This window comes from Lathamus discolor, chromosome 2 (assembly GCF_037157495.1).
Source record: "Lathamus discolor isolate bLatDis1 chromosome 2, bLatDis1.hap1, whole genome shotgun sequence".
Taxonomy (NCBI): domain Eukaryota; kingdom Metazoa; phylum Chordata; class Aves; order Psittaciformes; family Psittacidae; genus Lathamus; species Lathamus discolor.
The window spans coordinates 39,080,572-39,104,957 of NC_088885.1; the positions used below are offsets into that span (position 1 = coordinate 39,080,572).

Consider the following 24,386-nt stretch of genomic DNA (forward strand, 5'->3'; position numbering starts at 1 on the left):
GGGTAACTACAGTCAGTTATCTCAGTAACAGCTATTTTTAGGAGGTAAACTTTGATTTAAGGATGTTGGTTTATTTCAAACTACTGATGTTAAAGATACTTTTTATGTATTTAGGTATCTTAATATTGTATTAGGTGGAATATTATATTGGGTGGAAAAAGATGGTTCTGATAGAACTGACTATTCTAACAGTAACTGGAAAATGTGTTGTGTAATTTGTTGGTAACATTGGTTCTGATCTACATTTCTTTCTTACAGATCTATGAAGGCCTTTCTATTATCGAAAAGTTCTATTATTAAAGATCCCTTTCAGAAATGCAACCACGTAGAGCCGTTCATCTTTCAGTTTTAAGCTTACATTTTTTACCTACTGGATTACAGCTTTAGACTCATCAGAAAGTCCTGTTTTCATCCCCATAATGTGTAGCATGCTGACTTTTATATATATATTTTCATGTAGTTCTGCCTTAAACCAACATGTAGTGTTGATTCATGTGCCCTTCAGAAAGTTTTTACATGGCTTATTTACAGTTTTGTAAAAATACTAGATTTGGCAATATATCTTTCCTGCAAATCTATACTTTGTGGCGAAACCTAAGTCCTTGTTATTTTAGTGACATAACAGATACTAAATTATTTTTGCTGAGAATCAGTGTCAGGCTGACAGATCTATTGTTACTTGAGTCATTCTTTCTAAAACATTGGTATAATATTAGATTTCAACCAGCGCTCTGAACTTGCCCTGAATCAACAGTTAATGGTCCAGATACAGGCTGAGAGCATTCCCTTGCATCTCGTGCTATCAAGTTACCTGGATTTGTCAATTTGGCAAATGACCTGCAGTTAGTACTAGCTATCTGTTGTCCTCCTCAGTTACACCTAGATTACAAAATATTTAATCATATTTATCATATGTGTTACGGCAAAGAACTACAGCTCTGAATTTGAGGTCATGATCTTAAAAATCTGCCAATATGAGATTTTAAGTGTGCCCCCAAACCTGTGCTGGAATCTGCTTTCTGTACCACGAGAACAGATGAAACTTGGGCCCAAAGCTCAGCGTGGTGCTCTGAAGGTTGCCCAGGTCTGCGGAAAGGACACGCTTTATGCACCCAGGCACAGTTTTATCCCAGGATTTGCAGTATGAAGGCTGGGTTGTCAGGAGTGCTGCATTGTAACGCATGCAAAGCTGTGTTCTCCAATAACCTTATTATAATTTTCTCATCATGCCAAAATGCAGGACCAACGGTGGTTTATGGCCAAGGTCAACAGCAGGATGCATATGCATGGACATGGAATGCTAATTAACAATAATGGATAAAAAATATGATTTATTAGTGTGATATTTTGAGATATCAGCACACTAGTACCTTATTATCAAGAGGGGTTTTTGTTGTATATTTTAAGGATAACAATGCTTTTTCTGTAAAGAAATTTTTGGGAGAAGGATTGTGAGATAGTATGAGGGAGGATAGGAAATTACTCTCTGAAACATCAGCATATAGGTGATGGAATCTGGTTTTAGTTTTGTGCTGCTGTTTCTGGTTTTGCTGAGGGTTTTGTGTTTGTTTGTTTTGCCCCCTGAGTTATTGGGGAACTCAAACGTTCAGTGCTGAATGCAAGATGAGAGCTAAGATTGGGAATAGGCCAAGGCAGACCTTGAAAGTGAAGTCAAAGACCCTGTTTATTGCAGGGAGCTGTGGAAGGTATTCAATGACAGGAGACATGATCCAGAGAGATGGATTAGTAAAATGACCTTTACAGAAGCGTGATGAGTGACAAAAAAAAATGCGTTTATCAACCTCAAGGAACATAATGTTTGAAGTAGTCAAGACATGATTTTGATGAAAGTTTAGATGAGTTTAAGCCATGTGACTGGGTAGGAAGGGCTGTCTCTTAATGTAGTTGTAAAGAATAAATCTGTGAGCTTTTGCTGTACCTGGGAGGGGAGCTTTGGGAAGGGTCTGAGCTGGCATCATGGCATGGATTACAGTTGCTACAAAAGTAGGTGGATGCGAATAGCATAGTTTTAAACCCTTTTGTGTTTTATATTTATTGCTGGACAATATTCATTGCACAGAAACAACAGGGGGTTGGGCTATTTGCTGTGGTCCTATAGTTTAATTTTGCTTCAGACAACCATTGCTTTCTTCTGGTATCTTTTTGATTTCTCTAAAGATAGAAACGATGGTTTGCTTTTTAGTTGCCTATTATTCTTTTCCAGTTACATGTTTAGTCCTTTTTTATTGTTGTACTGATTTTATTTACCTAAAAATTTTCTTAAAAAATAAATTAGAAATTCTTCCTTAGTTGTAAGATTATACCCAAATCAACAAGTTGTTGGTCATTTCTTGCTGTTTAATGTTCCCTCAGCTGACTTGGCTCATAGGTCATAGCTGTAATGTACTGGAGACTGCTCCAGTATCTTCTTTCCTAGCTTGTTTATTTAAACTAGCTGCAAAACAAACTGGACTTTTTAATGATTGTGACTTGGGTGACGAATACTACAACTGTACAAGTCTGTAAACGCTTCTCTAAACCTGAATATGGGGGAAAAAAAAACAACAAAGCATTTGGGGCTCAGTTGGCCAAACCTAGTTGTGTCGGTGAGCACTTCTGCACATTGTCTGTTAGGTACTTACTGAATAGCTGCTTATAAATTGACACAAAGCCAGTCATCTGAATCTGTGCTAGCCTAGGAGACATTGGTGATGCTTTTACTGAAAGCTTTCTATGCAACACAGACTAACACTGTTCCTCTAATCTTTTTTTGTTTGTTTGTTTGTTGTTTTTTGGTTTTTTTTGTTTTTGTTTGTTTTTTTCCCCTCTTACAGTCTTACGGTAAAGGCGCAAGAAGAAAAAACCGATTCAAAGGATCCGATGGGAGTACATCTTCTGACACTACCTCTAACAGTTTCGTACGCCAGGTATGTGTTTTTCAGCTTTTAAGAGACTGGATGACTTGCTGATGTTAATGTCCAAGTAATTTTTCTATTTTATTTTTTTTTTCTGGTAAATTGTCAAATCAAAGAGTAATACTGCAGCCTGAGAAACAGCAGAAGTCTTTGCCAGCACAATAAAAAATACTTGTTTGCTATTGTTTTGATCTTGGCAGAAAAATGCTTTCTCATTTCTTATTCATTTCCATGTATAGTAGTCTTCATTTTTGCTACTGTAATGCTGTCAGGTGATTAAAGCTGGAGGAGGAGGCAGAATATGATGGGAGTGCCTAAAGTGGCAGCATTTGGGAGAAAGTACCAAAACCCTACCAGCCCTCAGGATTTTCCTCCTTAAAATAGTGTTGTGTGAGGCACTGTTAACTTACATGCTTTCCTCCCACATCCCAGTCTTATTTTAAGGCATGGGTTGGAGGGGAAATCCCTGGCAGCATTTGTCCCCATAGCACTGATGCTGGAAAGCCTGTAGAGGATGGAGTGATGACGTAGGCTCCCATGACCTGTGCCTGTTTGCCTTTGCCTCAAAGGGAGAGACCAAAGTGGAGTCTCATGAGGATCCTAACCCATGCACATGCTCAGAGGACAGCTCAATCTGGCCAACAAAGGTGACAAGAAATGAAAGGAAGGGTATTCAGAGTCCAGCATGGTCTTTGGCTCCAGAACGGTGCCACTGAAAGTGGGCTTTTGTGTGTTTAGCTGACAACACCTTGGAGAGCATGAAGGATATGCAGAGCATCACAGTAATTGCACCTGTGTAGTCTGAAATATAGTTCTTTGTGCCCTGCTGGTTTAAGCTGTGGTTTGCAAGTGCAGGCTTTGCCATCTTTTCTGGAGGGCTTCTAGAATTTGTGAGTTTTCATTGCAGTTTTTGGGTTTGCTGTAAACAGGCACCAGATCTCCTTCTTTATCATCTTGTCTTTCATATTTCTCCATTTCAAAACATCGAATGGCTCCACTGCTGTTGCGCTGGTTGTATCAGTGCACATTATCTGTTTGAAAAACTCTTCTACTTTGTCCTACTGTGATCATATTAGCAGGTTTTGTGATAGGCTGTGGATTTGATAAAGCCAGACCCTTTTACATTTCAGTGTCTGTTGGACATAGGTGTGAAATACTAATTGATCATGGGAGTCTTTCAGTGGCAGTAAACAATATGAAGGTGGAAACCCTGGATCAGTAAATTACTTATTTATGATGTTTTGTCCTGTTTAAAAAAACTCTGAAAAAAAAAAAGCAGTGTAAGTAGTGTTTGGGAGCAGCAACAGCATCTTCCAGTTCCAAGAAATCTTTGTAGGGAAATCTGTGTTGCTGTTTTCCTTAGCTCCTTGTGGATGCTGAATTCAGCCTGGAACATTTTTAGTGGAGTATGAGTGTTTTTTTTACACTGGCTGCGCATGGTTCGTTGCCTTTCTTTTTTACCTAAATGAACTCTGAAGCTGATCTCAAGTCTCTTCTTGCTGTCGTGAGGGGAACAGGGCAAAGAGAGAGCGTAGCACAAGGAGGTGGATCATCAAACTACACATAGATGTTGAGGTGGACCTCTGTAGTCAGCGGAGATCTTGTTATCTCCATAGACCATGGGGTGTGATTTATCATATCTTCAAAACAGACGTATAAACAAGGGTTGTTGATCTATGGTATGAAAGTGTCTGTATCTTTCCTGTATCTTTCCCAGGGCTCTAGAGGGAGCATAGAGTGTGACTACCTCAGTGTATATTTTTACAAAAGAGATTTATATATTTTCCTGAAATAAATCCACTTTTAGTAGTTACTTAGATGATACAATGTAAATGATGGAAATAGGCTTCTGCATAAAAACTAGAGATTTAATGGATAACTGAAGCAAGACTCAATTTTGAAATGGTATTGTCACTGAAGGTAATGAGGGGATGTTACCTGACATGGTCCAAAACAAATTAAAAAAAGAAGAAAACCATCACAAGACGTTTCTAGTCAGTGATGCGCCGGCAGAGTCTGTATGTAGATGTAGCAGCAGATGCATGAGAGAAGCATCTCTTCACATTTGCTGAGACAAATTCACAATTTCAGAGGTTGGGCTGCATCTTCGACAGGCTTTCCTGCTCTGATTCTCCTTCTGGAACAGCTTGATTTTCTCCTTCACTAAGGAAGAATTGCCACCAGTAGGAGTAGGGTGCCTGGTTCCCCACATATTAAACATAATGGGTGCAGTTGCTTTCTGCTCGTGTAGCAGCTGTGCTCTTCCCAGAAGCTACCTCGTTGCTGCATATTGCTTGTCTCTGTCTTTGTGGAGGATATTTTACACAGTACAAATGACATAATTGTTTTTCCCCAACCATTTATTTGCAGGAGAAAAAGTGACTCCAAGAATTTGGTGTTTCTCCTGAGACGGGTTAAAGTTGCAGAAAAGCAGAGTGGACGAGTGCATCCAAACCCAGTAGAATTATTGGCATACCTTTTATTTTCTGTTTAGTTTAGTGCCATCTTAAAACCATAATTTAGTTTTTGCTTTGAAAGGGGTTTGTGTGTTTTTTGGCTGTGGCTTTGATTTAGACATGGGATACATAAAATCTGTTGGTTTCGGTGATGCTTATGATACCTATAGCTGCCTTTTTTTTTTCTCCAACTTCCCTCCCCCCCCACCCTGCACTTCCCATCTCCTTTTACATTTACTTCTTAACTCATTTTGCAACTTTTATGTTCATCTGTACAAGTGCTCACTTCTGTAGTGAATCCTGGGATTCTCCTGACTGTTTTTTGCTAAGGTCTGTGTGTGTTCCTCATAAAGAAGAAAGAACGTTTGGAAGGTACTTTTGTGTCATATTAGGCTGGCCTGTCCTTAAACTGGGAGGGCTGTGAGAGGTGTACGGGTTCTTCTTGTAAGCATCGGTGGAAAGAGGACTTTTCCTAACAGAGAAGTGTATTGGTGCTGGATAAAGAAGGCAAGTATGTCTAGTCCTAAAGAAATATTATGCATGTGGAGGGCGGTGGAGGTATTGTGAAAGAGCAAGGATATAGGATTCAGTCTTTTGAATCCACAGAACTGCTGGCCATTTACGTTAAAGTTGCTGCAGGAGGGAGGGAGTTAGTATCTATTACTTACATTGACAAAGCTTTATTGTGTCTGCATTTTACTATTTCCGTAAGGGCTTATGCACCTCTGGCTCCAATATGTACCTGGCAAGTTTCCTGCAATGCATACCAAATGCTACAGTAGTAAAAATAATGCCAACCTAGTTTTATTTGAATAAGAGAGAACAAAAGTAACATTTGATTAAAATTGCTTGAAAATTCCTGCTATTGTATAACGAGAATGAAATACTCTCTGCACAGCCCTGTGCGAAATATTCTTTCACATTTAAATCTGTTTTTCAGAACACTGGCATAGAGCAGAGCAATCTGTGTAGAAGCATTAAACCAAAGCAAAAGCATTTATATATATATATATATGTATAAAATACAAATTTGGAAAACATTCTTTTCCCTCCAGTTAAACCTTGTCTGTACTGTAAATTTTATCTATAGATATAGGTATTTATTTATGTTTTTCACTTGTGACACTGTAAAACCTATGATTTTAGGAGAATGTTTTGGATTATGTTCCATTTATTTGTTGAAAAAAAAAATAAAATTTGGTTTTGTCTCCAGAATATTATTGATGATATTGGAGCTGAAAAAAAGTAACATCTTTGCCTTCCTTTCACTTGCCAGTAGCTACTGCTTGACTTTTCAGTAGCAGGAGAGAGAAGAATTTTCTTCCCCTCTGTTGTGTTTTGAAGTTGTATTGGCAATTAAGCAGTGTATTTGGGAAGCAGAAGCATCATTGCACACCAGTCGACTCCTAACTGACTTTAATCAGTTGTCTTCAGGGATCTAAAGAACATTGTGTTACATAGTTTTCATCATCTTTTTTGAGCTTTGGAGTGATAAGCAGCTTGTTCTGAGGGTTAGCTATGAAAGACTGAATTGGATCTGATCTCTGCTTGCTGCCATTTTGACTGATGCATGGTAATGATTTTGTTCCCAAGGGTTTTTTCAAAATACAGATCAAGGAAAATGTTTTGCAGACAACACTGTGGCACTTTCCAGCAATATTATTTTCAGCAAATTGCATGTTCTGATAGCATTACATATTTTGTGGTTGTGCTTCTGGACCTGTCTTTGACAAGGTTTTATTTTAAATCCTAATGATTAATCACAGAGACAGTCTAAGTTGATGGGATTTTTATGTACTGCAAAGGCAGATTAGATTGTGAAATAGACTGTAGACTATGGACTTGCTTACTGAGATATTTAAGGTTTTACAAATCTGATTTTTTTTTTTTTTTTTGCCTTTAAATGTTGGCTTGATGCCTGTTACACTGTGTTCACTCAAAAACACAGCTATAAATAATTATGTAGGGAATTCATTATTCTTCTGCTTTCCTCTAAGGACATTTGCCTAGCTGTGTAATTACCTATTGAATTTTATGAATGGTAAAACTGAGATTTGCACTAAAAAATGATTTTGAAAATATTGACTTAGTTTTGCCCATAAACATGCCTCTTAATCTTGAGTTCACCAGAAAACTGGGCAGAGTCAGAATGTATTCCTCTTCTTTAAATTGCCTTTTTTTTCCCCCCAGATATAGAGCTTAGCTTTGATTTTTCCCTTTCATGTGAGGAAGAGTTTATGTATTCAGCTCATACCTACAGCCTGCCAGTGAGGCAATGCATTTACAGTTTGAGCTGTTAAGAACTGGTTTAGAGTGGGCACGGATATTAGCTTTTGTCTTAATGCCTAGTACTAACAATCTTATGCTGAAAACATGTTTATGCTTTCTCTGCTAGAACTATTCCTGCTTCTTGAAGACTATGTGTGAACAAGACTGGCTAGCTGGAAAAGCTAAATAAGTAATTACCCAAAAAAGATCATTTGCCAGTTATTATATTCTTATATTCTTTGTGTGGCTCTAATTATGAGACATGCTTGGCTTGGAGAGAAAAAAGGAGCTTTTCAGACTTCCCTTTAGTTGTTACACATAACAAAATGAGGTATTTCAGAAGTTTTTAGAGGTATTGTGCAAACACTGACTGTAATACATGAAAATGCATTTTGCTCAGCTTAATTTTCTCATCTTTTCTTTCTGATGCTAATGTCTGGGCACATTTTGTTAGGTTCAGTTTTTTTCTGGTCTGATTCTGCTGATTTCACTGAAAGCCACATCAGTGATGCTTGTAGCTTGTGCTTGTTATTGTGGTTGCATTGAAGCTTTATGCAAGTGATATGTACTAGAACATCTGCTTATTTGAAACATATTAAAACTGTTATTTCATGGGGTTTTAGTTTGAAATTGTGGTATCCTATGTTTTTCACTGTTCTTGAAGGAAGTGTACTGCATTTGGATAGAGCCACCTCACACAGGTTGGTATGCAGAGTGTTGGCTGTGCTGCTGTGTTCTTCTGGCATTAGCGGGAGCCACTGAATTTTGCTGCTATGGCCAATGTGTGAACTTAAGTCATGGGCGGGCAATGTAGTTTCAGAGTGATGTGCTGTTTGTGTCGAGCAATGTTAATTAGTCTGCATTTGTTATGACACAAAATTAGATAATGTCTCTAGGAGCAGTTCTAGTATAGGAAAGTGACTATTTTGAATGTATTTCTTGTTGTATAAAGTATACCAAGTTCACAGCAGAAGAGTGGGTGAAGCACTTAGAGCAGTGAAGGGATTCAGAAGAGTATGTCAGTTCAGCTGTTGATGTAGAGTTTATTTTGTAGCTGATACCTCAGTTCCTCAGTCATGGTAAAAAACAGTTAGATGGGGTGGGAGGAGGACAGCTTTTAGAAGAGGCCTGGATTGGGAGTGTGTGGCTGGAGGAAGGAAAGGTGCAAGGAGGAGAGAGACTTGCTTTCCCTTCTGGTGGCAGTTGTGGAGCTGCACTTCAGGCTCTGTAGACATGGGAAAATTGCATTAGGCTCATCGAGCTATAGATTTCCTCAGCTGTAGTAAGGGTTTGAAAAGTCTCCTTTTTTGGCCTGGAGAGAATAGAACAGATGCCCCTATAAAGCATGGGATTTTGGCAGGCATGACTGGAGGGGAGATGGCTGAGAAAAACCCAGCGGAAAGGAAGTTCATTTGCGGACTTCAGTTCTTTCATGGGCTCTTTTTTGCCTCAAATGGTTTCTAAGAATAGAAATCAGAACGCTGCCATGTGTTTAAAAAAACCCACACACTCTTTAACCAAAACAAACGGGCAAAACATCATAAAGCTCTTCTTACACATCCTTTTACTCTTCTTGTAGCAGGGTGTGAGAAAATTGGGGGGGGGGAAGCAACAACTAAATATGCTACTAACATACTTTATTAAAAACTGAAGGATAGGAGCCCTTTCTATAGCTGTGAATGGGCGTACATGTTTAATGTTACTTTGCGTGCAGCTGAAGTCAGCACATCCTTTTCCAAGCAGCAGTGGCAGTTTGGAAGATGGGGCTCATATCTGGTGGCTGCTGAGATGATGGCCAGTGTTGCTTTTGAGCTTGCTAAGGTGATGGGCTGATGTTGTGAGGTGTCTGAGAGGATGTGTCTGGCTGGCTGTGAGGGGGCAGGGAAGATGTGAGCCCTGAGGGTGGCATTCGCTCTGCTGGCAGCTGTTGGACCTTCCTCTTTGGCATTCCCATTGCTGTTGTTTCATGTGTGCCTCCTGGTTATGTGCTTCTCTTCTGGGTCTATCAAGGAGAGGAGAAATGGGGCTTTCTAGCACTCAAGTTTGTCAGCATCAGATGCATCCTTTGTAGCAGGGTCTTTGACGAGCATGACAGGACTCATGCATTCCCGAGCAACGTGTGATTTCTGTAGGTGACAGGGCTGCAGAGGAGGGAGGCAAGGACTTAGTGGCTCAGGCAGTCAGAGATGTGAGGGTTTTTAAGCAGTTGTGCAAACAGATGGAAGTAAATTATAATCTTCGCAGTTTTGCAAAGTATGCAGTGAGAGACTCTTCCATCATAGTGCACGGCATAGGGAATGAGCAGAAAGGCTCAAGCCTGCTCATGTGTTTAGGCTTTCTCTTTGGCCAGGTATCTTCAAGACTGGCGATTGCTCTCTGGCAGTCTCCATCTTGCACTTTTGTGCTAATCAGAGTGTGCTGAACCTCTCAAAGCCTTAGAGCTGTACTGAGAACTTTTTTGCCTTTATTTGCTGGTCTTTTTGGGTGTGGTATAGCGGGAGATCCAAGAGAAGAAACTGCGTAGTTGTAAACAGTTAAGATCAAAATTAGGAATAGGGTTGAATAGGAATCCAGTGTTTTGTTTTATTTTGTCCCCTGCTTCTCCCAGGAAATTCACTGCGGTTTCTGGCTCTCATGTGCAGAGAGTTCTCATGTGCAGTCTTACTCGAAATATAATTCTGAACATTGTGGTGAGATGCAAGGTTTATTACATGCTATCTTAGATGTCTTCTAGTTATATTAAGCACAGACATACCAAACATTTGCAATGGGACAAGGGTTCCAATGCATGTATTTAATTATAGCTAATGCAAAAACTCTCAAAAATAATTTATGAAGATAAATGCAGTTTTTTCACAACTTTCTCACAGGTCTGTTTAGTTTGGATTTGTGAATTCGTTATAGGGTTGTGTTTTTCTAATTTACTACTTTTTTTTTAAAGTAGTCATCCATTGGATTTTTTTTTCTCTAACAAGGCCTTAATTTTTTATTTACTTTTTTTTTAGAAATAATATGTTTTAAGTTTCTTGCAAAATTCAAGTTTATAATTATATGTAAATGCACCATAAACATAGTTGCTGACTTAGTTCCTTTTATGGAAAAGTAAACCTGAAGTGACTTTTGTAATTTTAAATCTTGTATTGATTTTCGGGGTTTGCACTTATGCTATATGGTTTTGATTGGGAATGAATACGTAACAAAGGGAACAGTTTGGCCCTCTGTAAAGCAAATGTCATCTGCTCCAAAATGCAAACAGTTTCAAGGAAAAATAGCTGTCGTTTGGCCAACGTGCAGCAAGCTGCTTCAGTTTCTCTCCAGGAGAAGAACTGAGCTGCTCCTAGTCACTCACAGGGCTCGGGGAGCAAGGGAAGATATTTGGCAATTATTCAGAGGGACCTACTGAATCTTTTGTCTTTCAGGATACCACACCAGTATGTTTCTGCTCCAACTCAGGAGTGTTTGGTTTTGTACCCCACTGAGCAAACGGGTTGGAACGTATACATGTGCCATTTCAGTCCAATTAGTCATGAATATGCCAGTTTTATGGGCAGCTGCAGCAGAAAGCTGTCTTCTCTTGGGCTATGTATTTAGACAGTACCTCCAACACAGATTATATGTTTCTGTAGATTTTAATGTTGCTTTTTTTGTGTGATCTCACTCAGACTTTTGTTTTCTAGAATATCAGGTTCATTGGAAAGCTTAGTGCTCCACTACTCCTAAAATGAATTGTAAATCTTCTAAGGGATTTACAGTAAAGCTTTTTCTGGATATCGAATTGCAGAGTGACAGCCATGTGAGCTCAATTAGTGTGTATTTTTTTTCACTGATAGTCACTTAATGTTTTAGTTTCCAGATATGACTGGCCTGAAAAATAGTAGGACCTGAAGCAGTCCTAGGTATATGAAAAACTGGAATGATATTCTTCCTTAAAATCTGATATTGCAGAATATTATATCAATAATCCTGTTGAGATGCACAGTGTTAATTCTAAGCTCCACACATACCTGTAGTGTACTATATGAGAAATGACTGTCATGGGATTGTTTACTCATAGGATGATCAAGTCTTGGGTAGGAAAGAGAACTGGCTCCTGCAAATGAGTGGGGAGCTAAAAGAGGGGAGGATGGCTGAAATGAAAAGTGGAGAAATATATCTATATATGCCTTTGATATCTTTCCTTATTTCCAAAATAATTGAGTTTTCAAGTATTTTGCAGTTTGAATCAGAAAATAATTCTGATGTCTGGGAAGGCTGTTACAGGGTGAAAACTAGACTTTTGCTGTTATGCTGAATTAACTTGAGATGCTATGTCTTTTATGTTAGAAATAGATCTTTAAGCCGTGGTTGATCTGTTGGGTCTAAAAGGTCTGCTTATCAGATCCTGCTTTTGGAGGGACTAAGCTAAAGGCAGGCGCTGTTGTTCCTCTAGAAACAGTGAAGCATAGCTATTTGGGTTTATTTTTTCTACAAACTATGGCAATTGTAGTATATATTCAGTAATCTCCCCTTACTGTTTCTCTAAAAACATGTTATTTCATGCATAGCTCTCTGAAAAATTAATCATTCTTTGTCCACCTTGTTTGACCTTACTTCTTAAGAATTCTTTTGAAAACAATAATGTGTCAAGGTTATGTTTGCTTACAATACAAAAAGATTAAAGAGCATTTCAGCCTTGTCCTTGAAATAATTGCCGAGGAAGTTGCCATAGTTAGTAATAATCAGTAGTTGGTTGACGTTACACATCTCTTTTCAATATTAGCTACAATTTATCCATCATCTGCCGTTTATACTGAAATGGAAATAAGATGCTTTCCTAAGCTGCTTGCATTGTTAAATAACATACTAAAATAATACGTTAAAATATAATTTCCTATGTTTGATAGCTCAAACTCCATCAGCAGTTTGAAGATATCACAGGGTAAGATTTGCAAAATCTTCAAGTTCCTGTTTCTACCTGAGAAAAGTTAATAGTACTTTGTTACAGACATGACAAAAGAAGGAAAGCACATTAATAGATTTGACCAACTATGCTGTTACTGTACTGAAATCTGAATGCAGAAAATGAGTCAAAACCTTTCACAATCAGTAAATGTGGTGATACAGTGTGGTGTTGAGAGGAAGCCTTCAAATGAGATGATGCAGCCAAATGGAAGAGACACAGCGTCAGTTTAATGCCTAAGAAGCAGTGATTCACTGGAGATAATCTGGAAGAATTGGCAGGATGCTGTTGCTTTTTTTTTTTTTTTATTTTTTATTTATTTATATTTTTTTTAATGGAAGCAACTTAACTCTGGAAGATTAGAAACAATCTTATTTGATTAATTGGTCATAAGCAAGAGTTACTTAGACTGGTACTTAATTTTTTTGCACGGTGTCCAGCCTACGTGTGATACTTATTTCAGAAAGACTGCATGCAATTTAAAATGACTTGGATTTGCATTGTTAGGTAACATACTGCTGAAGGTTTTGAAGAGAGAATCTGCTTGAAGGTTATAATATTCTGTCAGCAGACTTGCAGAAAATTTTGAGACTGCCTTCCATAGGTATTGTTCAAGCTTCAAGAACACCCATATGCATTAGCAGCATGCAGTTCTTGTTTGAACCACTGCTTATATCTGTATTTCAGTTTTAAACTGCATGCTTTGGCGTTCTCTCAGCAGTGCAGCCCTGGCTGGCTATAGCAGTTGAAGTCAGTCACTCTGCCAGAGTGGACTTGCATGGGCAGTGTATGCGAGAAGGTTTTGAGATAACCAGTCAGTTCCAGATTCAGTTCTTCTCCCTTCCTCCACTCTGAGGCAAATCTGTTGATACCCATTTTATGATGTTCTCATGCCTGTCCCTGTTTGCATGTGTTTCCTAAAGTCACTCGTTAAACTAGCTAGAAGATTTATTAATGCTGTATTAAAACTTTTGTGTTGAAATTTTTCTGTTCACCACAAAACATGCTCTTTCTTAAACCCAAGTGACTAATTCTAATTCTCTTGGGCTCGGGTGCAGAGGAGAGAGCAGTGCTAGTGGATGGAAACTGTGCAGGGGAACTCCATGTGTCCAGAAAATGTGTGATTGCCAGGTCCATGTCAAAGCCTGGGTTCATATGGGCTTGCATCCACAGTTTTCACTGAGAAATGCAGAGGATTTGCTTTGCACTTTGAGGTATCTAATTCCCATGTGCATTAAACTCTAACTTGTAAGGAAAAGTATTACTCTTAGGTTCAGGTCTACAAACTCCAGAACTTCTGCATCAGCCTAAGATCTTCTTAGGAGGCAACTTGTGAAGAAGATACATTTAGAGGAGTCCAAAGTAAGATGTTTTTATTATTTTTTCTTTTTCCCTTGACAAGATGTCCTGGCTTCAGCAGTAGTGGTCATTTTTCTCCTTCTTAGTAGCTAGTGCAGTGCTGTGATTTGATCTTTTGGCCTGGGAACAGTGCTGATAACGCCGATGTTTTCAGTTGCTGCTCGAATGTTTGGTCTGACCAAGGACTTTGTGAGTCTCATGCTCTGCTGGGGACGAGGGGAGGCCAGGAGGAAGCAGAGACAGGACACCTGACCCAAACTGACCAAAGAGGTATTCCATACCACAGCACGTCATGCCCAGGATGTAACTGGGAGTTACCCGGAAGGGCTGGGAGGACTGGAGGGTTGGACGAGGTATCGGCCAGGGCTCGGTTGTGGGGGAGTGGGGCGAGTTATCTGTTGGCTGGTGCTGAGGTGTTGTATTCTCTTCCCTTGTTATTTCCTTTACCATTATTATTTTTGGTGGTAGCAGTAGTGGTTTGTGTTATACCTTAGTTACTAAACTGTTCTTATCTCAACCCGTGGGAGTTGCATTCTTTTCGATTCTCCTCTCCGTCCCTCCAGGAGCAGGGGGAGGGCAAGAAGGGGGGGGAGTGAGTGAACAAGGTTTGTGGTTCAGTTTAAACCATGACACAAGACAAAGGCTTTATTTTTCCAGTCCTGCTCAGGAGTCTCATCTCAACCCAATAGACTCTTTTGTATTTCTGCGTCTCTTTGCTCAACTGTATGGTTTTATGTATCTGCCTGAACAGCTTTTCAAATATCTTAAATCCTGCAGAAACACTATGGACAGATTACGTGACTTACTCTGTCTTGAGAAAGAGCCAAGAAATGTCATCTTTCTTCCAGTGGGGCTGGATTCTTTTATTCCCACTCATAGCTAGGATCGCTGGTGGAGCACTTGAAAATAAATAGTCTAAGCCACAACCTAAAAATGTAACAAAGGATTAAGAAGCAAAGAATATTCTTTCTGTACACTGCCTGTGTTGTATCTCCTAAATGCAGTTTCCTTTATATGCAGATAATACCCATTAACTGTTTGTGAGCCACAGTCACATTTATTATCAGCCTCTGATGAGGAATTTACAATAATTTATTACTTTGTTCGTTGGCTGATTTTGAATGATAATTTTTTTTATTATTATTTTTTTAATTACATCTGAGTTTTCTGTCAGTTGGCTTGATGCATATGCCCTGTGTTAACTGATGGACTCACGGTCATGGTGTGTGTGGTAAGTTTTGTGGGCTTCATGGATGTGATACTGACCAAAAGATTCAGGACACTGTGAGGGACTTGTCGTCTGGAAGCGGAGTGCTTGCAAATGCTTCAGGTCAGTCTAATGTTTTATGAGCTATGCTTCACTTCATCAAAGTCTAAGCTTTATTTCTAAAAAGAATGGAATTGTATTACCCAATAATAATCTCGCATATCCTTAGCAGACCACTTTTTTACCCACTTGGAGCTTGGCAGAGTTATGTAGAAGGAAGTAGTAATTTTAGAAAAGATAGAAATAATTCCTTTGTTGTCTGCGACGTAGCTTTTAGATCACTGTTTCAGAGGATTCCTGTCCTTTTTTTTTTTTTCAGTTGACTTTCTTCAAGCATTTATAGACTGTCAACATCTCAGACCTATGAATATGTGTATATAGTCACACTGGGATAGTTTACATACACCCTGCCTATTTCTACCTTTTTCCATGCTTTTTGAAGGACTCCTACCTCAATGACTGATGTCATGAAGTAATTACTTTATGATACAAAGAGCGTTTAAATGTAAACACTTACTCATTCCAAAAGAGTGAAAAACATTAACTCGATTCATCTCAGAGCAAAGAAGATTTGAAACTTTGTGACAGATTAACACTCTGTGGTTACATTTGCACTTAGAATTCTCTCCCTAGAACCTGGAGACCAGGACCATGTATTTGCAAGTGTTGGTAGTTCTAGAATTCTTAAATACTTCCAGTTCGGTAATGGACATTTTAAGTAGAAAGGATTGTTTTGTTTTTCTTTTGCTATCAATATATGTAAGCTGACAGAGGGGATATTTGGATTAAATTTAAGGAAGAAGTTTTTTTACTGTGAGAGTGGTGAGACACTGGAACAGGTTGTCCAGAGGAGCTGTGGCGGTGCCGTCCCTGGCAGTGTTCAAGGCCAGGTTGGATGGGGCTTGGAGCAACCTGGTCTGGTAGAAGGTGCCCCTGGCCGTGGCAGGGAGGTTGGAACTGGATGAGCTTTAAGGTCTCTTCCAACCAAAACCATCCTATGAGTCTATGATACCTATTAAAAAAAATTATACATACTTTATGTATCTATATCTATCTATCTATCTATCTAGTAACCAAACTCTTGGCAGTTTGAAGTATACAGCAATATCACATTTTATTCTTCCTGCAAATTTTTGCTGTGCAGAGTGCAGCTCAGTACTTACTTAATTTGGACCCTATTATATTCCTGAAAGTCAATGTGGTGAAATCCGTTTTAACACAACTTCATTTTTAACACAACCGTGGCATTTAATCTGATACTCTTCTTTCTATCAGAAATTGGCTTTTTTGTGTTGAAAGGATTCATCATTTCAGTCCAGAGCTAAATCCTTACATGATACTCAGAATAATTTTTTGGTCTCCTTTGACATATGATGTCAGGAACTTCTTGCTATCCTACACCCTGTACTTTCTTGCAAAGCAGCTTCAGCTAAATCTAGGGCTTATTTCCAGCATGCGTCAGCTGTATGTGCTTGGAGAATGTCCTGTTAGTTCTTACTTCCAGAAATTGTAAATGGAGCCCCAAATCACTGAAAAAAGCTGAGTTTGGTACTTTATCTCCTGCCTATAACTATAGCTATAGATGTTTCAATGTTGATCCAGAGAAGCACTTGTGAGTGATTTAGGCTTAGCTAAGAGTTAGTAATCACCAGGGGAGACAGAGAGATGAAATGATAATGAAACCCACTGCTGCAGTATTTACTTCATTAAATAAAAGGGAAAGTTCATCCGTGGGAACAGGTAGGGTCTGAGGTATTATAATTTTGGCAGGTATTTACTTCATTTGTCCATTTATCATCTCTGCAGGACAAAAGTGCACAGCTTCCCCCAACCCTGGCCACAATCAGGAAGAGAGTCAGTCCTCTGTGATGGTTCTGTTGGGGTTGCTCTGAACTGGATCTGGTTGTACTGTGCTCCTTACTGAAGACTGAAGCATGTTGTTCAGACAGTAGCATTTATCTGCTCCATGTTTTCCAATTTTTGTGCTGTAAAACACTAACTTGCTTAGGCTTGCCAAGTTCTGTTGGCCATTTCTGGCAGGCCATTTTCAAGAAGAGACGTACCTTGGCCAGATGAAATTATTAACTCTGCTGTTTCCAAGGTAGTTTTAATTTTCCATCATTGGGAAATTTGTGGTCAGTCAGCTTAAAGTTCTGGAACAATTTACACATCAAAAAAGGAGAGTTCTTTGTTTGAACATTAATGCCTTTCTCTTATTGCCTGACTACTTGGTAGACATTGGACTTGAGGGAACCCCTTATACAAAACTGAAGCTGAAAGTTTCTAGGCAGACGTTCTTGGCAGCATACATAAGGTTTTATTTCTCATGTTAGAAAAGTTCACTGTATTTATAAGACTGGTATAATTCATGGTTTTTTTTTCATAACTCATACTTGAAGTCAAGCAGCTGCAACTTACAGTTGATCTGGCAAACATTTACCTCTCTGCTCACTCTGAGTATCACTCAGGGATTTTTCTCTATTAGCTTTTTATATGGCTTTTTGAAAGGTCTCACCAATGTGGTTCTGCCAGCTATGGAACAGGACCTTAACTTGGTCTTACTTGTACTAATGTACCTTCCTTTCAAGTCTGTTTTAACTGTGCATCTTTGCATTTTTCTGTGGAAGTGGTACTTTTTAATGGTCACTCAAGAGTTGGAAATACAATAGCCCTTATGTTTCTAGTAAGGCAGGGCCTGTCTCAAAATGCATCATTGGTTTTATTACGTAAGTCATCCCCAAACCATAACACTACATAATCTGAAATGTGTATAAACCCACCTCTGCCAGGTTGGGAAAGTGCTTCTCTGTGTTTTGCACTTGGCTGGTGAATGTTCGCCACTGACTGGGGCAAGGAGACAGCCCTCAGACAAGTGAGCGAGCTGCTGGAGATTAGTTTACCAATGCTGGCAGCTACCAGACTTTGCACTCGTGCTGGCTTGCTGGAGCAGTAGAGGCTGCACAGGCTACTCAGCCTGCTTGCTGTAAGGGGAAGGGTCTGGATGCTGTATCCCAGAAGGTCTCCTCTCTGGCCCCTGGTGGCCTGTGCATTGCTGACGTGCTGTTACAGGTCAAGTGCTGCATGCTGCTTCTCAGCCTCAGAGGACTGTAGGGCCAGAGACATGGATATATACTATATACAGTACAGTCCAGAGCTGGAGTGTGATTGACATTCTTATTATGCCAGAAACCATCAGACCTGGACACAGTCCTCTGTTTTTGCCCAAACTGAGGGGACGCCAGGATTTGGAGTGCACCCTACCTGCACCGTGGCAAGCAGAGGTGTGTGCGGTCACCACTGTTTTTTGCCTCACCTCTACCTTGTAGTTTTCCCTGGAAGGAAACAGGTTTGCATGGAAGCCCATTCTCCTGTGTGTTCCCAGAAGGTTCTGAGTTTATGAAATGGCCAGACCATTTTTCCATATGACATCCTTGTCTCTAAATTGGAGAGAAATCAGTTTGATACATGGACCACTTGGTGGATAAAGAACTGGCTGGATGGCCACACACAAAGAGTTGTGGTCAATGTCTCAATGTCCAGCTGGAGACCGATAACGAGTGGTGTCCCTCAGGGATCGGTGTTGGGACCGGTCTTGTTCAACATCTCTGTTGGTGACATGGACAGTGGGATTGAGTGTGCCCTCAGCAAGTTTGCCGATAGCACCAAGCTGTGTGGTTCAGTTGATACGCTGGAGTGAAGGAATGCCATCCGGAGGGACCTTGACATGCTTGTGAGGTGGGCTGATGCCAACCTTATGAAGTTCAACCATGCCAAGTGCAAGGTCCTACCCCTTGGTCAGAGCAATCCCAGGCACAGCTCCAGGTTGGGCAGAGAAGAGATTCAGAGCAGCCCTGTGGAGAAGGACTTGGGTTTGTTGGTCGATGAGAAAATGAACATGAGCGAGCTTCAGTGTGCGCTCGCAGCCCAGAAAGCCAACCGTATCCTGGGCTGCATCAAAAGGAGTGTGACCAGGAGGTCAAAGGAGGTGAACCTGCCCCTCTACTCTGCTCTTGTGAGGCATCACTTGGAGTATTGTGTGCAGTCCTGGTGTCCTCAACATAAAAAGGACATGGAACTGCTGGAACAAGTCCAGAGGAGGGCCACAAGGATGATCAGGGGACTGGAGCACCTCCCGTATGAAGACAGGCTGAGAAAGTTGGGGCTGTTCAGCCTGGAGAAGAGAAGGCTGTGTGGGGACCTCATAGCAGCCTTCCAGTATCTGAAGGGGGGCTATAGGGATGCCAGGGATGGAGTCTTCATTAGGGACTGTAGTGACAGGACAAGCAAGAGGTAATGGGTTAAAACTTAAACAGGGGAAGTTCAGATTGGATATAAGGAAGAAGTTCTTTACTGTAAGGGTGGTGAGGCACTGGAATGGGTTGCCCAAGGAAGTTGTGAAAGCTCCATTCCTGGCAGTGTTCAAGGCCAGGCTGAACAGAGCCTTGGGTGGCACGGTTTAGCATGAGGTGTCTGTGCCCATGGCAGGGGGATTGGAACTGGATGATCTTGAGGTCCTTTCCAACCCTAACTATTCTGTGATTCTATGTTTCTCTCCCTGGGTGCTGCAGGGCATTCCTTCCATAGATGAGCAACTGTCTTGTTGGCATGGGTGTCCTCAGCTACTAAAAGGAGGGATCAAATCCTGTTTTGAAAGAGTGTTTTGGCATAAAATGCATTGTATATTGGGAGGTAAGCAGGTGGTCAGTGTGAGATAGGCCTGGAAACAGACGAAAATGGAAATGAAGTTAATACATCAGTGCAGAAAATAGCTCCCAGCCTTTGTAAGCAGAAAACCCACAATACCATGGTGAATGAAGAGAATTTTTCCCACTGTGCCTACAAATATTTTACACAGCCCATTTGCTATATAGAGTGTACTAGGGATTTCTGAATAGAACTGATTTATCTGATTGCTAGCAGTCTGTTTTTTGTTAGGTCTCTAGGCACCAGAAATGAGGGTGACATGAGGCATTTGGATAAACTTTGCTTCTTCCTTATATGGTACATCCTTACCATCTAAGAGTGTGTCTAGTAATTACTGTTCACTTTGCAAACTTCTTTGCTTTTTCACGAGAAGATAGAGTACAATTTGTACTATTCTATTTTAGAACGCTTTTTTCCTTGGCTTTATCTTGGTTTTCTAGGAGAAAAGGAGGACCTGATACGAAGTCAACCCTCACTGTTGCTTAGCACTTTCTGTGTGCCTCCAGTGGATGCTGTTGGCATCAACCAAAGCAGAAAGTGCCATTTGAGCTCTCACCCGAGCTAGCAACATTACTGTGCATGCTTGGTGATATTGCAGAGACAGGGCAGCTTTTCCAGGAGTTGATTTGTTTTGCCTAAATTAGTGTTCTGTTCTGAATTACTCTTCAGATGAAGGTAATTGTAGTCCCACTGAGTACAGGGAACGTTAGGGAAATGGCTTTCTCATTTACCTGCGTGTGGCTGGTTGCTCTGAATAGTCTCTTTTTCTCATACCTCAGTATAAGGAGACTGTCCTCAGTTCATGTTTCTGCAGCTGTTTAGCATTATTAGCACCTCTTTAGCTGTTGAGCATAGATTCAGCATACATTGCTAGAGTTTTCTGTGTCTATGGAGCTTTCTTATTTCTATGAAACTTGTGCATCTGTTCTACTTTATTGAAATCATATGGTGTATACCTATGGGCTGTAGAATACAGCAACACATAAGCAGTTTTCAATTTTATTGCTGTTCTCAATTTGTGAGTGACTCATTGCTCTGGAGATTGAGTTGGTAAAACATTTGCACATCTCATTAATACTGTGATTCCCGAGAAACAGTACAGTGAAAAAGCCTATTGTTCAGGTAGTGCATGGTGAGCTTTACTTGATTGATAATACCATGGTCTTCATGTGACGATTCTAGGTGTAATTTTCTAGCAAATGAAAATACAATAAAAGACTCCCTTGCAGAATCTAGAAAGTGATGTCTTGGAACTCAGACCTCAGGGAGCATTGGATTAAGAGCTTTAAAAGGCTGCAGTTTAATTCTGTTAGTCATACCATTCATTGTTATCAATCTTGATGCTTTTCTGAGCAGTGACATTTTTCTTTGTTTTTCAATATAAAGCTTGGAAATTGGTGGCAGCCACCTGATTCAGCAAGAGATTGGTTTGAAAACTATTTTAAAGCTCTTATTTTATGTAATGGTAATCCAAAGAGAGCAGACTTTGGCCTCTTCAGGAATCTGCTTAGTTAGGTTCCATGTGATATAGCCCTGGAGGGCAGGGGGGCCCAAGGCTGTTGGTTGATATTCAAGGATCACCTGCTACAAGCTCAAGAGTGTTGCATCCCAACTAAAAGGAAGTGCAGCAGGAGGACAAGGAGACCTCCATGGATGGATAAGGAGCTGCTGAAGAAACTTTGAAGGAAAAAAGAGGCTTATAAAGGGTGGAAGCAAGGGCAGGCGGGCTGGGAAGAATACAGGGATGTTGTCTGGGAAGCTAGGGACCAGGTTAGGAAGGCTAAGGCCCAGTTAGAATTAAACTCGGCTAGGGATGTGAAAGATAGCAGGAAGGGATTCTATAGGCACATTGCAAATAAAAGACAGACTAGGGACAATGTAGGCCCCCTCCAGAAGCTATCAGAACTGGCTACCCAGGATTTGGAGAAGGCTGAGGTTCTGAATGACTTCTTTGCCTCAGTCTTCACTGGCAAATGCTCTGACCACACCACCCAAGTCTTGGAAGGCAGATGCAGGGACTGTGAGAACGAAGACCTTGGGCCCACTGTAGGAGAGGATCTGGTTCGAGACCATCTTGAGAACCTGAATGTACATAAGTCCATGGGACCTGATGAAATCCATCCATGGGTCTTGAAGGAGCTGGCGAATGAAGTTGCTAAGCCGCTGTCCACCATATTTGAAAAGTCATGGCAGTCAGGTGAAGTTCCTGATGACTGGAAAAAGGGAAATATAACCCCCATTTTCAAGAAGGGGAAAATGGAAGACCCAGGGAATTACAGACCAGTCAGTCTCACCTCTGTGCCTGGCAAAATCTTGGAGCACATTCTCCTGGAAGGCATGCTGAGGCACATGAAAAACAGCAAGGTGCTTGGGGACAGCCAGCATGGCTTCACTAAGGGGAAATCCTGCCTGACCAATTTGGTGGCCTTCTATGATGGGGCTACAGAACTGGTGGACAGGGGTAGAGCAGTTGATGTCATCTACCTGGACATGTGCAAAACATTTGACACTGTCTCACACAACATCCTTCTCTCTAAATTGGAGAGACATCAATTTGATGGATGGACCACTCGGTGGATAAAGAACTGTCAGGATGGCCGCACACAAAGAGTTGTGGTCAATGGCTCGATGTCCGGCTGGAGACCGGTAACGAGTGGTGTCCCTCAGGAATCGGTGTTGGGACCGGTCTTGTTCAACATCTCTGTTGGTGACATGGACAGTGGGATTGAGTGCGCCCTCAGCAAGTTTGCAATGACACCAAGCTGTGTGGTTCGGTTGATATGCTGGAGGGAAGGGATGCCATCCAGAGGGACCTTGACATGCTTGTGAGGTGGGCTGATGCCAACCTTATGAAGTTTAACCATGCCAAGTACAAGGTCCTACCCCTTGGTCAGACCAATTACAGGCACAGCTCCAGGTTGGGCAGAGAAGAGATTCAGAACGGCACTGCGGAGAAGGACTTGGGTTTGCTGGTCGATGAGAAAATGAGCATGAGCGAGCTTCAGTGTGCGCTCACAGCCCAAAAAGCCAACCGTATCCTGGGCTGCATCAAAAGGAGCATGACCAGCAGGTCGAAGGAGGTGATCCTGCCCCTCTACTCTGCTCTTGTGAGACCTCACTTGGAGTATTGTGTGCAGTTCTGGTGTCCTCAACATAAAAAGGACATGGAACTGCTGGAACAAGTCCAGAGGAGGGCCACAAGGATGATCAGGGGACTGGAGCACCTCCCGTATGAAGACAGGCTGAGAAAGTTGGGGCTGTTCAGCCTGGAGAAGAGAAGGCTGTGTGGGGACCTCATAGCAGCCTTCCAGTATCTGAAGGGGGGCTATAGGGATGCCAGGGATGGAGTCTTCATTAGAGACTGTAGTGATAGGACAAGGGGTAACGGGTTAAATCTTAAACAGGGGAAGTTCAGATTGGATATAAGGAAGAAGTTCTCTACTGTAAGCGTGGTGAGGCACTGGAATGGGTTGCCCAAGGAAGTTGTGAAAGCTCCATTCCTGGCAGTGTTCAAGGCCAGGCTGAACAGAGCCTTGGGTGGCATGGTTTGGCGTGACATGTCCCTGCCCCATGGCAGGGGGGTTGGACCTAGATGATTTTAAGGTTCTTTCCAACCCTAACTATTCTGTGATTCTAGAATCAAACAGCCTTGCTTCCCTGTGTTTTTATGATTCTCATTTAGACAAGAATTTTATTGCTGAACAGAACTAGTGAGCTATTTATTGAATTCTGAGGACTAGATTTATTATCTTCTTGTTTCACTATTTGTTTCTACTTTGTTTTGTCTGCTGGTTAACACTTAACCATAGTCAAGCTTCAAACCTCTCACTTCCAAGGCAGTAATATTATGCCAGGTTTAGGAGCAGCCTGTTTCCTGGCCTTGGGCAGCCTGCCTCCACATAGAATCATAGAATCGTTTAGGGTGGAAAAGGTCTTTAAACATGAACTTGAAGTCTCCCTGCCTGGAGGAAAAGCTTGTTGTTTGCTGTAGTGCAGCTCACGGTGCGTGTTAGAGTTTGCAGCATTTGTGTATCTTCTGGGAGCAATAACTTTTGAGGTAGTCAAGTTGTTACAATGGCATACCAGGGATGAAGATTTGGTTTATGGTAAAATGTATGGACAGTTCTGAACTTAAGCTGAACTCCCTGGTTGTGTTTTTTAATTTGTTTTCTGCTGTTAGAAGATAGCACAATGAGGTGCATGTGCAAGCTCAAGTAAAGAGCTTTGCTTTGGTAAATCATCCATAGTATGTCTGTGTGTACATGTTTTATTTTGTTTTTCTCTGGAAGACATAAAAATAGCTTTCTTGTCCTTAAAGTTCTGGGCAGTCTGGTGGGCACCTAATGTGTGAATTTGTCTGACAGTTTCTGGAGAGCAGTGTTAACTGAGTTGCAGTGATTTTTGCTCATGTAGGCAAGGTCTGCTCTGTTCAATGTTGTATGAGTTCCAGGGACTCTGTTTATTGCAAGTACAAGACT

General features: G+C 40.9%; 1 protein-coding gene across 5 annotated transcripts in view; it reads left to right on the top strand.

Moving 5' to 3' along the window:
* CACNB2 (calcium voltage-gated channel auxiliary subunit beta 2) overlaps positions 1-24,386 on the top strand; it is a 261,949-nt gene that overhangs the window by 8,799 nt on the left and 228,764 nt on the right. For all 5 annotated transcript variants that reach the window (XM_065666521.1, XM_065666518.1, XM_065666519.1 and 2 more), the window contains exon 2: positions 2,835-2,927. In XM_065666521.1, the coding sequence (XP_065522593.1) occupies positions 2,835-2,927 (93 nt within the window). The remainder of the gene's footprint in view (positions 1-2,834; positions 2,928-24,386) is intronic.